General features: G+C 59.1%; 1 protein-coding gene across 4 annotated transcripts in view; it reads left to right on the top strand.

Moving 5' to 3' along the window:
- Positions 1-12,920, top strand: part of CELSR3 (cadherin EGF LAG seven-pass G-type receptor 3) — a 34,649-nt gene continuing 21,729 nt past the window's right edge. For all 4 annotated transcript variants that reach the window (XR_008821449.1, XR_008821448.1, XM_056336131.1 and 1 more), the window contains exons 1-2: positions 1-3,292; positions 11,127-11,759. Coding sequence is in view for 2 of the 4 variants with exons in the window: in XM_056336131.1 (XP_056192106.1) it covers positions 16-3,292; positions 11,127-11,759 (3,910 nt within the window). In the remaining 2 variants the exon portion in view is untranslated. The remainder of the gene's footprint in view (positions 3,293-11,126; positions 11,760-12,920) is intronic.

Raw genomic sequence — 12,920 nt, 5'->3', positions numbered from 1 at the left:
GGGGCGGCGGGAGCCATGTTGGGGCTGCGGGAGGAGCCGCCGCCGCCACCCCCGGCAGCAGCGGCAGCAGCAGCGGCGCGGCGCGGGGGGCGGCCATCGCCGCCGCTTGGCGGGGGCGGCGCCGAGCCCAGCCGCCGTGCGCCCGGGCCGGGCGGCGGCCGCCGAGGCACCATGGCGGCGGAGGAGCCGGCGGCCGCCCCGAGCCGCTGCCGCTGCCGCCACCGCCACCACCGGGGGCCGCCTCCGCTGCTGCTGCTGCCGCCGCTGCTGCTGCTGCTCCCTTTGTTCCCCCCCGGGCTGGGCGCCGCCGCGCCGCCGCCGCCGGGCTGGGGGCCGCCGGCCCGCGGAGGCTGCCCCGCCGCCGCGCCGTGCTGGGCGGCGCCGGTGCCCCCGGGGCTGCCCGCCGCGCCGCGCCGCCGCTCCCCGTCGCGCTGCCCGCCCCGCGCCGCCCCGCCGCGCCCGCCGCCCTTCCTGTCCCCGTCCCCGGGGCGGCGGGGGCGGCGCGCAGCCCCCAACCGCCACCCGCTGTTCCCCCAGTACAACTACCAGGCGGAGGTGGCGGAGAACCAGCCGGCGGGGACGGCGGTGGTGGCGGTGGCGGCCCAGGACCCCGACGGGGGCGAGGCGGGGCGGCTGGTGTACTCCATGGACGCCCTGATGAACAGCCGCTCGCGGGAGCTTTTCAGCATCGACCCGCGGGCCGGGCTCATCACCACCACGCAGGCCCTGGACCGCGAGAGCATGGAGCTGCACTACTTCCGCGTGACGGCCGCCGACCACGGGGCACCCCGGCTCTCCGCCACCACTATGGTGGCCATCGCCGTGGCCGACCGCAACGACCACGACCCCGTCTTCGAGCAGGGCGAGTACCGGGAGACCATCCGGGAGAACGTGGAGGAGGGGTACCCCATCCTGCAGCTGCGGGCCACCGACGTCGACTCCCCGCCCAACGCCAACATCCGCTACCGCTTCGTCAATGAGCGGGCCGCCCACGCCGTCTTCGAGATCGACCCTCGCTCCGGCCTCATCACCACCAGCGGGCCGGTGGACAGGGAGAAGATGGAGCGGTACTCCTTGGTGGTGGAGGCCAATGATCAGGGGAGGGAGCCAGGGCCCCGCTCCGCCACGGTCAAGGTCTACATCACGGTCCTTGACGAGAACGACAACACCCCTCAGTTCAGTGAGAAGCGCTACATCGTCCAGGTGAGGGAAGACATACGGCCACATACCGAGATCCTGCGCGTCACCGCCACTGACCTGGACAAGGACAACAATGCTCTGGTCCACTACAACATCATCAGTGGGAACAGCCGGGGCCAGTTCTCCATCGACAGCGTCACCGGGGAGATACAGGTGGTAGCCCCACTGGATTTTGAGGTGGAGCGGGAGTACGCCCTGAGGATCCGGGCTCAGGACGCGGGGCGCCCTCCCCTCTCTAACAACACTGGCATGGCCAGCATCCAGGTGGTGGACATCAATGACCATGCCCCCATTTTTGTCAGCACCCCTTTCCAAATCTCTGTCCTGGAGAACGCTCCCCTTGGCCACTCCGTCATCCACATCCAGGCCGTGGACGCAGACTACGGCGAGAATTCACGCCTGGAGTACAAACTGACAGGGGTCTCGGCTGACACGCCTTTTGTGGTGAACAGTGCCACGGGGTGGATCACCGTCAGCGGGCCCTTGGACCGAGAGTCAGTCGAGCATTATTTTTTTGGTGTAGAGGCTCGGGACCACGGCTCTCCGTCTTTATCCGCCTCTGCCAGCGTCACCATTACTGTCATGGATGTCAACGACAACCGCCCCGAGTTCACTCAGAAGGAGTACTTCATCCGCCTGAACGAAGATGCAGCTGTGGGGACCAGTGTCCTCAGCGTCACGGCAATTGACCGGGATGTGAACAGTGCCATCACCTACCAGATCACGGGAGGCAACACACGGAACCGCTTCTCCATCAGCACGCAAGGTGGGATGGGGCTCATCACTCTGTCTCTGCCACTGGACTACAAGCAGGAGAGGCGCTATGTGCTGACCGTGACAGCCTCCGATCGCACTCTGCGTGACAACTGCCATGTTCACATCAACATCACCGATGCCAACACGCACCGGCCCGTGTTCCAGAGTGCCCACTACTCTGTGAGTATTAACGAGGACCGGCCCGTGGGTAGCACTGTGGTGGTGATCAGCGCCACAGATGATGATGTGGGAGAAAACGCCCGCATCACATACTACCTAGAAGACAATGTCCCTCAGTTTCGCATCGATCCAGACTCCGGGGCCATCACTCTCCAGGCAGAACTGGACTATGAGGACCAGGTCACGTACACGTTGGCTATTACTGCCAAGGACAACGGGATCCCCCAGAAAGCGGACACTACCTATGTTGAAATCATGGTGAATGACGTTAATGACAATGCCCCCCAGTTTGTCAGCCCTCATTACCAGGGCATGATCTCTGAGGACGCACCACCCTTCACCAGCGTGCTCCAGATCTCTGCCACTGACAGGGATGCCCACACCAACGGGCGAGTGCAGTACACCTTCCAGAACGGGGAGGATGGGGATGGAGACTTCACCATAGAGCCCACCTCGGGGATCATTCGCACTGTCCGCAGGCTGGACCGTGAGAATGTTCCCATCTATGAGTTGACTGCGTACGCTGTGGACAGGGGCATCCCTCCTCAGCGAACTCCTGTCCATATCCAGGTTACCATTCAGGATGTGAACGACAACGCCCCTGTCTTTCCCGCTGAAGAGTTTGAGGTATTGGTAAAGGAGAACAGCATTGTAGGCTCTGTTGTGGCCCAAATCACAGCTGTTGACCCGGATGAGGGACCCAATGCCCAGATCATGTATCAAATTGTGGAAGGCAACATCCCTGAGATATTCCAGATGGACATCTTTTCTGGGGAGCTCACAGCCTTGATAGACCTGGATTATGAGACAAAATCTGAGTACGTGATTGTAGTGCAGGCTACTTCTGCCCCTCTGGTCAGCAGAGCCACGGTCCACATCAAACTCATTGACCAGAATGACAACAGCCCTGTTCTCAAGAACTTTCAGATCCTGTTCAACAACTATGTGTCCAATAAGTCCAACACCTTCCCCTCGGGGGTCATAGGGAAGGTCCCAGCTTATGACCCAGATGTATCCGACCGCCTCTTCTACACCTTTGAGCGGGGAAATGAACTGCACTTGTTGATTGTAAATCAATCGAGCGGGGAGCTAAGGCTGAGCCGTAAGCTGGACAACAACCGTCCGCTCGTGGCTTCGATGCTGGTGACTGTGACAGGTAGGGTGTGAAAATCATTAAATCATTAAACCTTTAGCGCAGCACCTATGTGGAGGGCTCTGCGTGGTCCCCCTCAGGGAGCCCATTCTGCATCAGGGGAGTGCAGGTTGTGGACTGGCAGCAAGATTTGGATTGGGAGTCCCTTCCAAATCGGGGAACGATGCTGGAGGGACTGGGAAGGGTGGCAGTGGAGGGCACGCTGCAGGGAAGCGCTCTGTAAGGGGGCTCTGTAAGGGGACCGAGGCTAGAGGTGGTATGCAAGAACAAAGCGTCGTTACTCAGCTGTGAGGATGGCTGCTAGTGAGACACCTTTGGAGGTGCTGTCACCAGCGAGGCTGTGATGTGCGCTGTAGGGTGCTGGCTAGGCAAGCAGCTGGTTCCTGGGATGGCCAAGCTGCTAGCCCAGTGGCTGGCACGCTGCTTTGCTCCCAAGCCCGGGTGGCTCTTCTCTCTTCTGGGACCAAGTGCTTCCCTGTCTCTGCTCGAGAGGGAGGGATTGAGCTCGATGTGGAGGGAGCCCTCTTAAAAATGAATACCTGTCTGCTGGTAGCAAACAGTTCAGTCCGGATTCTGGCTGTGGCACCAACCAACACCTGCGCTTTGTGGTGTGGCTTCTAAAACCTGATATCACCTTTCTGCAGCCAACTTAGTGTTGCAGGGCACAGCTGTGACAAACCTCAGAGCGCTGTGCTTGAAACTCTCACGTTGTTTGTATCCAAATGCAGATGCTAGTGGTAGCTGCCAAGGGTGGCTTTGGGGAGCGTTGGGGCCCCCTCCGGCTCAGCTGAGGGCAGGGCAAAGAGGGACCTAGGGGCTTGTCTGTGAGCAGGCGGGGTTTGGACCTGGAGCTCCCCACTGCCTGAGCTTTGCCTTCACCATCAGCCTTTCTTTGCTCGCGGATGCATGATCTGAAATGGAGGCATCCAACCATCGCTGAACTGAGGAGCGGCTCTGGGGGAGGGCGGGCAAGAGCCCTCTTTGGAGGGGCCAAGCGCCGAATTACCAAGAGTGCCTGGGGAGCCGTACATTAAATTGTGGTGCTCCCGTGACCCTCGACTACCAGCTGCCCTCCCTTTCTACCTCTCTCTATCCAGCTTATTCAGCGAGGGGAAGATTTCTTTCAAAAGGTGGAGCGAGGGCTTTAAGAGGAGACCTGTTCAAGGCGGTCCTGAATGGGCAGCACCAGCCCATCGGTGGGTTGGGGCTCTTTGGGGCTTAATTGTAACCGCAGGGCTGGCTGAGCGTGGGTGCAGGCACACACATGCCCGTTGCTGGAGATGGGGGGTGGTTTTGACCTTTCCAGCTTCTGCCCGAGTGTGTTTATGCAAGCCCTGCCTCCTCGCACACTTAACCCTGCACAAAGGCAGGAGACAATCACATCCTGAAGTCCTGCGTCAAGCTGCCTCAGCCTCGCGGCCAGGGGGCCCTTGCAATTAGAGTGTCGTCATCTTCCAGCGGGAAGGGAGACTGGGAGAGGTGTGCTCATGAAGGAGGGGAGAAGATGGAAGGGGAAGAGCCGTACTGGGGAGGGAAGCAAGACACTGGAAAATGGGCCTTTTGTTATCTTTGATATTGGCTGTGGAGGTCTGGTTTGGGTTTTCTGTCTTTATTGTTTGAAGTCCCCTGCCCAGCTGGCATCTGTGTTGGCCCCATGCTGTTGCTGTGTGCAGGGGGAGGGTGTGCGGGTGGGTTTGCAGAGCTGGTGGCCAGGACATTCAGACCTGGCTGCATTGTTTGCCAGCGCACAGCACCGTGCTGGAGCACCTTCCTCCTGCAGGAAGGCAACAATAGCACCTAGGTGGGTGCCCTGAGGGTCAGCATCTGAGGAGGGAGCAGCTTCCCTGCCTGCCTGTGAGCTTTATGGTCCCTTTGAGGGAGGCTGGATTCCCCTAAAACACGGGGCAGGGGGCCCTTCCGCCCGCCTGTGAGCTGTGTGTGTTCTCAGCTTACTCCTTTGTAGGAGGCAGGGAAGACTGGGCCACCACAAGCCAGTGCCTTTCATGGGGACTCACAGCCTCAAAACTGACCCCAGCTCCTCGCAGATGGCTGCTAAAAACTGCTTGTGGCTGCTGAGGGTGACAGTGGGGTGGTGGGGCTATGTTCGTGGCCAGCAGCGCAATGTGAAGCCGGGACATCGTAGGAGACTGATGTCGTGTTGACTTTATGCCATTCCAGACTGGTTTCACTGGGCCAGGCTGCTGGGCGGGTGGCAAGGGTGGAGGCTCAGCCGTGCCTAGCTGTGGCTGCTGTGTTGCCTCTGTTCCCCTCGAGCTTTGTACACAGCTCCTCAGCCTGTAGCCCAGGAGCTTGCCTTGGTGAGGAGACCCATTTGTCCAAGATACCTCACCAAAAATCCCAGCCTGGCAGGGAAGACCGCCCCTGGAGCACATTTGTCCTGACTCCCATGTCTGAACACATCAGAGCCATCTTTTTCAAGCTGGGCAAGGGTCCAAGGGCTGGCCTTTCACAGCTTGCATGCGTCTCCTCTTTTGAGGAGCCCATTCTCAGGAGCTTTCTCCCCTGTTAGGTCCATCACAGCTAGAGGTGCTGACCACAGAGTTAAGGTGGGAGGCTTAAGGAGTTCAGTTCCTCGTTAGGGAATGGTTTTAGAGTATTCTTGGTTATTTTATTTTAGTTCCCGTCTTTAGAGCTACCGGGAGAGTGACATTCATACTTTCTGCTGGGTAAGTGGAGTCTGGTTTACTTCGGAGATCTCCTTAACCTGTCGAGAATCATGAAAATCTTGAGAGGTCTGCCAAAGCCCTTCAGAAGCGGTGAGGAATGTCCACCTTACCCATACCTGTCTCCTTTCCTGACTTTTCTGTCTGGAGGTGTTTTACTGCTGCTCAGCTGCAAATGTGAAAGTTACCCTTGTCTGCCCCCTGAGCACCCTGGCCATCTCTGGGGTGGCCACCCAGTGTGTTGCAGTCAGAGTGGTGGCTTTTGCTCTCTTGGACACTGGCTCTGCTGCTCAGAAGAGGACAGGTGGTGATGCATTGGATCCTGTTTCTGAGTTCTCGGTCCCCCCAAGTGAGGGTCAGGGGTGTATCCCCTTCTGGGTCAGGGAGGCAGTTTGAGCTGCTTTCTTCCCAATCCCTGGAGCTCCTTGGCATGCAGAAGGCCAGAATGTTTGCTGTAGGGGAAAGGGAACCTCTGCTAATGATGCCAAGGCTCTTAGGGTGGGAGTGTTGGTTGGAGCCCATGCCTCGTGCTGCATCGTGGACTGGGGTGCTGCCTGGGGATCCAGAGAGCCTCTGGCAGCACAGGAGGACAGGAGAGATGGGCTCTCACCCTGGCGGACTCAGGAGACCATTGGGCAGCGGTTGGCAGCCCTGCTTCCCCCAAGAGGTTTCCAGTGTGGGTCTGGAGCTCCGTTCCCAGGCTGACAGTGCAGCTCCCTGGGAGGAGTCTGCTGCCCATCCTGCTCTCTGACCGGAGCTGCTCTTTCTATAGCTTTGCTGCTTTTGAAGCTGGTAATTGTCAGTCTTGGAAGTGCAAATATGATGACCTGGTGCTGCCCAGCACAGGGGTAAGAGCCCCTCACATCCGTCTCCCTGCTCCTTTCCCTGTAGGCATGTTTTCAGGGCTCCTGTTCTGCTGCATGAATATTCACCAGGCACCAGCGCTCCAGCCACAGGATTTAATCAGAAAGGCTGAGCAGTCGTGATTAAAATGCCTCCCAGGGGGGTCAGTGCCTCCAGCCAGCTTTGGGCTTTCTTTTGGTAGCTTCCTCCCCCGCTTCCATTTGCAGCAGGTCATTCTCTTAACCATCTGCTTCCCCTTGCATGGAGCCAAGGGGGGAGGCAGCCCTGGGTGTGATGCTGAGGTGGGACAGCATATTATGAGGGAGCTTACTGAGGAGTGCTGGGGGGCCAGGGCTGGCTCCCCGTTGCTGCTGGGAACTGGGAAAAGGGCACTTGGGCTTTCCTGTGGTGAGCTGGGCAACGCCAAAGGTGTTGGGCACCCTGCAGCCCACCTTCTTCCCTGACTGCAGCCTCCTTGCTCCTGGGAGGCGTTGCTGGCCTCTGGCCTGCTCCAGGACTCAGCATCACATCAGCCAAGGCCTAATAACAGCCATAAATCAGGCAGATGTCCACCTGCCTATTGCTGGGCACTGAGCAGCCCTCGGGGAGAGCAAGAGCTGTCCCCTGGGCCTCGTGGCTGCTTCTGGGTGAATCATGAGGCGGAGAGAGGAGAGTGGGATGCAGCTGGGCTTGAAGCAAGCTCATGCTTGCCTTGGCCAGAGAGGCAAACTGCAGAGAGCGGGGCAAAGGGAGAGGAGAGGGAGTGGGGACATGGCACAGCTTCCCACTGAGAAGGGAGCTACTGTCAAACTGGTGGCGTCCTGGGGTGCTGCTCTACCGGGTGGTCTGTCAGAGAGGGATGCCAGGCTGCTGGTGGCTTGGGGAGTGTCTTATGCCAAGTGCGGCTGAGCCAGTCTTGTAGCTTTCCCCTTGCTCCTGCCTCCCCAGGCTGGGTGATCTTGGCAGCCCATGAGCCTCTTGCAGAGACAAGGTGCCTCGGAGGATGCAGGTGACAATGCCAGTGCCTTGCACTGAGCCCAGGCAGGCCTACATCCCCTGGCACGTCCAGCCAGGTGCTTCATGGAGCTGTTTGGTAACCGTTGCTTGTGCTGCTCTCTATGTCAGAGCTGTTAGGGTGTCACACAGAGGGGTGATTTTTCACCTTGCTTCCATGTGGGGCAGAAGCACTTTGATTTCAGAGAGAAGCAGCCCCCCCTTCCTCCGGGAGATTAGCTCCTGGGTGACTGTACTGGCACCGCTGCTCCCCCAGCCCAGTGGGAGCCTTATCTCCAGAGCACCAGCCCAGCATGCAGGCTGGTGCTTGCACAGGAATTTGCAGGGTCGCCGGGAAGCTTTCACCTTCTGAAGAGTATGAGAGAGAGAGAGGAGGGAAAAAGGGAGGCATTTCAATCTTTAAATCCTTGTGCACTGCAAACTTCAAACAGGGCTGAGGGAAATCAAAAGGCTTTGCAGCGCAGCAGCCATGGGAAGAGAGGAACAGTAAAGGCAGCTCTGCACGAGGCTTGCACTGGGGCATGGGCAGGGAGTGGGGGGAGCTGGCATTTGCACCCCTGGTCCTCACTGAGGAACTGTCAAGAGTGGTTCCAAAGAATGTTTATCAATATGGTGATAGGCACTTTGTGTATATATATGTATTTCCAGGTGCCGGGAAGCCTGCTGCCCCTTGTGCTACCTTGCACTGGGTCACTGCTGAGCAGGGTCTGGCTGAGCCTCCCAGGCTTGTTTCACATGTGGCCTCGGCATGGGCTGGCCAGGGCTTCCTGGTGGCAATGGTCTGGTCCATTAGCCTGTCCTGTGCATCCTGGTAGCAGCTCTCGTTTTAGCAGCTGCCCAGGTTACCTCTGCGTGCGGGCAGTGTGCCACGCAGTTACGTCTGGCTTGGAAGGGCGGTCAGGGGAGCTGTGGCAGCACAGGGCTGTGCTGTGCCTTTACACCACTGAGGACAGTATCACCTTGGAGATTGTGGGTCCCCTCCCTGCTCTGAACAGCACAGGGTGGTGTCATACCCAGGTTGAGAGAGGGGCAGAGATGACAGTCTATGAGTAGGTGAGCAGCTCTCCTGTGTACACACCAGTAATGCACCGTGGTTCCTCCAGGGCCACTGCGTGCTACACCCGACCATCGCACCTTTGGTGCAGGGCCCTTCTGACAGGGTGGTCACGCCAGTGTGCTTCGTTATAACCCACATGGCTGCTCCCTGGGAGCTGCTGAGGGCTCGTCCTTCAGCTCTCTGGCCGCGAGGTGAAGGGGCAGGGCATGAGCAGCCCAGCCCTGGGTGCCAGGTTTGCCCATGCCAGCATGTGCTGGGGAACAGCTGAGGGCTGGGCTGAGGGAGAGGAGGGGCTGTTCTCGACGGTGTTAGGCGCATCTTTGCTTTAGTTGCTCTTCCCCTGAAGTGAGATCCACCCTCCTTGCCTGCCTTTTCACAAGCCCGTCTCCCGTGTCAGTGTTTAAATTAGGGCCCAGAGTGTTGAACCTGAGACAGGGCACAGGAGGGGATGCACGAGGCTGTCTCCACGGAGCTGATTTACCTGCCAAGGTCAGCATGGCAGACAGGGAAAGAGAAGTGTCCTGGAAAACTCCTTGCCCATCGTTCTGGGGACCTTGCCTGCAGAGATGCACAGGCAGCTGAACCCAAAGTCCCCAGGGGAAGGGGGTGGCTTGCGTTTGCCACTTGTTGGTCACGTGTAGGGGATGTTACAGCAAAACTCAGCACCCAGGGATAGTCCTGGGAGTCACCATTGAGATGTGCTGATGTAAATGTTGTCTCAGCGTGATGGTGGAGAGCCAGGTTTCCAAGGAAACATGGGGCTTTGGGGGTGTCAGGTGAATGTGGGGTGGGAGATGGGAGCAGCAGGTGATAGACAAATGAAGTAGTAGGTGGGCTTCTCCCTGTTGGGTGCCACAGCCAAGGCCGCTAGCAAAGGTGCCTGGGGTGGCCTGAGCGAGGGGGACATTGGCAGGCTGCTTTGTGGGATAACTCCTGGCAAAGCCACTGACTGGAGTCACATGGAAAGGAGAGTTAATGACTGAAAAATAAAACCACTGCCCAAACTTCTGCTTGGGCAGAGAGGGGGAAGAGCAAAAGCCCCAGCAAAGAGCCAGGCAGTTAGCATTTGGGCAGTGTCAAGGCTGGGGAATGGGCTGGGAACAATCGTGCTGTGGAAGGGACTGGTGGGAGTTTTATCTGAGCCAAGTGTGGGGCTTGCTGCCTGGTAGGTCCCCAGCTGGGATAATTATAGTCTCTGTCTTGCAGAGAGGGGTGCTGCGTGCCTGTGCTTGTAGCAGGGTTTCCTGGAGGAATTAGGAATATGGTCACATCTGTCTGTCTGTCCTGCTCCCAGCTTGGCCAGTATTTCCTAATTTGCAGCAGAGTATGACCTGCTGCAAAGCGGGATCCAATGGGTTTCTGGGAGCTGGGTAGGTGGGGCGAGGCAGGGGTCCCCAAACTGCATAGCTGCTGGGGTGGGTGCTGCGCTGGGAGCTGTGCCATTGTCTGTCCGGGCTGGTGCTGTGCTGCCTGCACCCCTGCAGCCTGAGCTGCTGGCCTGCGAGTGTGCCTGACATGGGGGTGAGATGCTGCTGATGGCCAAGGTCCTGGGAGAGAGCAGGCGGGCACGCTCTTGAGTGTGTGCGCGTGGTCCTGTGTTCACACTCGGGAGATTGCTCGCGTGGTGTGGGATCCCAAGGGGAGGGAGTTTGTTTCCAAGGAAAATAAAGATTAAAGAGAATTAAACAAACCAGAGATGGGCCAAGGGAGGAAGAGATGTGGAGCAGATGGTAAGAAGGGGGGAAGGAGGGAGACTGGCACAAAAGCCTTGAAGACCCTGGAGGAGAGAGGAAGGAAATGGCAGGAGGAGAATGCAGGGAAAGGCAGCGTGGGGGAGGCAGACAGAGCACAGTGGGGGAGCAAAACACCCCAGGCCCTGGCATCGGCTCCTGTGTTTGCCCAGCCTCCTGCTGGGACTTCCTTCTGCCTGATTCTCACAAGCATCTTTGTTCCTGAGAGCTCAGTTTGCTGCTGAGATCCCATACAGGGAGGAAACGTGGGAGTTAGCTCAGGGGAGAGCCTGGTGGGAGGGATAAGATGCAGCCACACCAACCGCTCCCCCTCAAGCCCCGGTGGCACCCTGCTAGCCCCTGGGGCTGCGGCTCCAAGCTTCCTTAGCCAAGGACTCAGGCCTTTTGGGGACAGCAGTGGGGTGCAAGACTCTGCCCAGGGGTGGGAGGGAGGAGACCCTGCAAGCATCAGGCAAAGACCTGCAGCATGTCCCCGTTCCTTCCCACAGATGGGATCCACAGCGTGACAGCCCAGTGTGTCCTGCGGGTGCTCATCATCACGGAGGACATGTTGGCCAACAGCATCACGGTGCGGCTGGAGAACATGTGGCAGGAGCGCTTCCTCTCCCCGCTGCTGGCCACCTTCCTGGAAGGGGTGGCCACCGTGCTCGCAACGCCCAAGGAGGACATCTTCATCTTCAACATCCAGAATGACACAGATGTGGGTGGCACAGTGCTCAACGTCAGCTTCTCGGCCCTGGCGCCGCGAGGTGGGCGCTACTTCAGCTCGGAGGAGCTGCAGGAGCAGCTGTACATGAAGCGCATGGCGCTGACGGGCGCCTCCATGCTGGAGGTGCTACCCTTCGATGACAACGTCTGCCTGCGGGAGCCCTGCCAGAACTACATGAAGTGCATCTCCGTCCTCAAGTTCGACAGCTCAGCCCCCTTCATTGCCTCCCCCTCCACCCTCTTTCGGCCCATCCACCCCATCACCGGCCTGCGATGCCGCTGCCCACAGGGCTTCACTGGGGACTACTGTGAAACAGAGATCAACCTCTGCTACTCCAACCCCTGCCTGAACGGTGGGATCTGCACCCGCAAGGAGGGGGGATACACGTGTGTTTGCCGCCAGCACTTCAGTGGTGAGTGCCTGGGGCAGGGGGCTGTGGGAAGGTGGGTGAGCAGGTCCCTTGGTATTGCTGTCACCATGGCGGGGTGCTCTTCCCAGCAGGGTGGCGGGTGTCAGAGCCCCTTTTTGCCCACAGAGGTCCAGCTCTGCTCCTGACTCCCTGTGTTTCCATGGTGCTGGATGTGCAGGGCTGAGGTTGCCATAGAAATCTGTCTTGTAGGGAGATGGCACGGAGGGCTCCTGGGGACCCTGGCCACCACCTCCTAGCCTTTTTCACAGAGTAGGAGGCCAAGCTGGACTGTACCAGGCTGGGGCACAGAAAGCCCCATGCCAGTGGGGTGGGTGGGCTCTGGGGCTGTTGGAGGTGCTGGTTTCAGCCTGTGCCAGTCTTCAGCTGGTCCGCAGAGATGCAGGGCCCATGCTAGCCCCATGTGCAGTGGGTGAGCTGCTGCCTGCCCAAAAACAGAAGGGGAAGCTGGGCCTAGCTGCGCCACCGGGCAGGACCCGATCCAGGCAGATCTGGTTCTGGCTATGGGGGGAATCCCTGGGCCAGCCAGTGTCTCATTGCCACAAGTCCCGAACGGGCTGTGGAGACAGTGACCGGCCACTGGCAACCTGGGGGTGAGGGAAGGTGGCCTGTGGTTACTGGTGCAGGAGGCACTGCCTTGCCCTCGCTGCCGGGAGGGAGCACAGCAGCAGATGGCTGCCTTGGAGCAGCTCTCCTGTCGGTGGCTCCTGGTGAGATAAGCAGAGTCACTGGTAATTAACCCCCAGCATTTGAAGCGTGAACAGCCATTAGCAGAAGGGTTAATGAGCTCGTTTCCCTGTCACTTCATGCTGTCTCCTCATCCTTGCATGCCATGGAGCAAATAATGGGAGTAGGGCCCAGGACCTAGGGCTGCAGCTGAGCAGTTCCCTGCATGCTGCAGGGACAGCATGGGAAAAGGGGCTGGCCAGACCCCCTGCCCCGCACTGCTGAGCTGGCTTGGGGCATCCCCGTTATTGATGCCAGCAAGGTGCAAGTGTATTTGGTGTCCCTCATCTGACTGGTTTCCACTTGGCTTTTGCTCCTACATCAGAGCCTGCATGCAGGGTTAGGAGGTTCCTCGTCCTGTGGGTGAGTCTTTCGTAGCTATTGGCAGGGGAGCTCAGTGGCGTTGGGCAGTCCCCATAC

The sequence above is a fragment of the Falco biarmicus genome, chromosome 4, assembly GCF_023638135.1.
Source record: "Falco biarmicus isolate bFalBia1 chromosome 4, bFalBia1.pri, whole genome shotgun sequence".
Lineage (NCBI taxonomy): Eukaryota > Metazoa > Chordata > Aves > Falconiformes > Falconidae > Falco > Falco biarmicus.
Note: the sequence above shows the minus strand (reverse complement) of the source record. Positions and strands in the feature narration are given on the sequence as shown.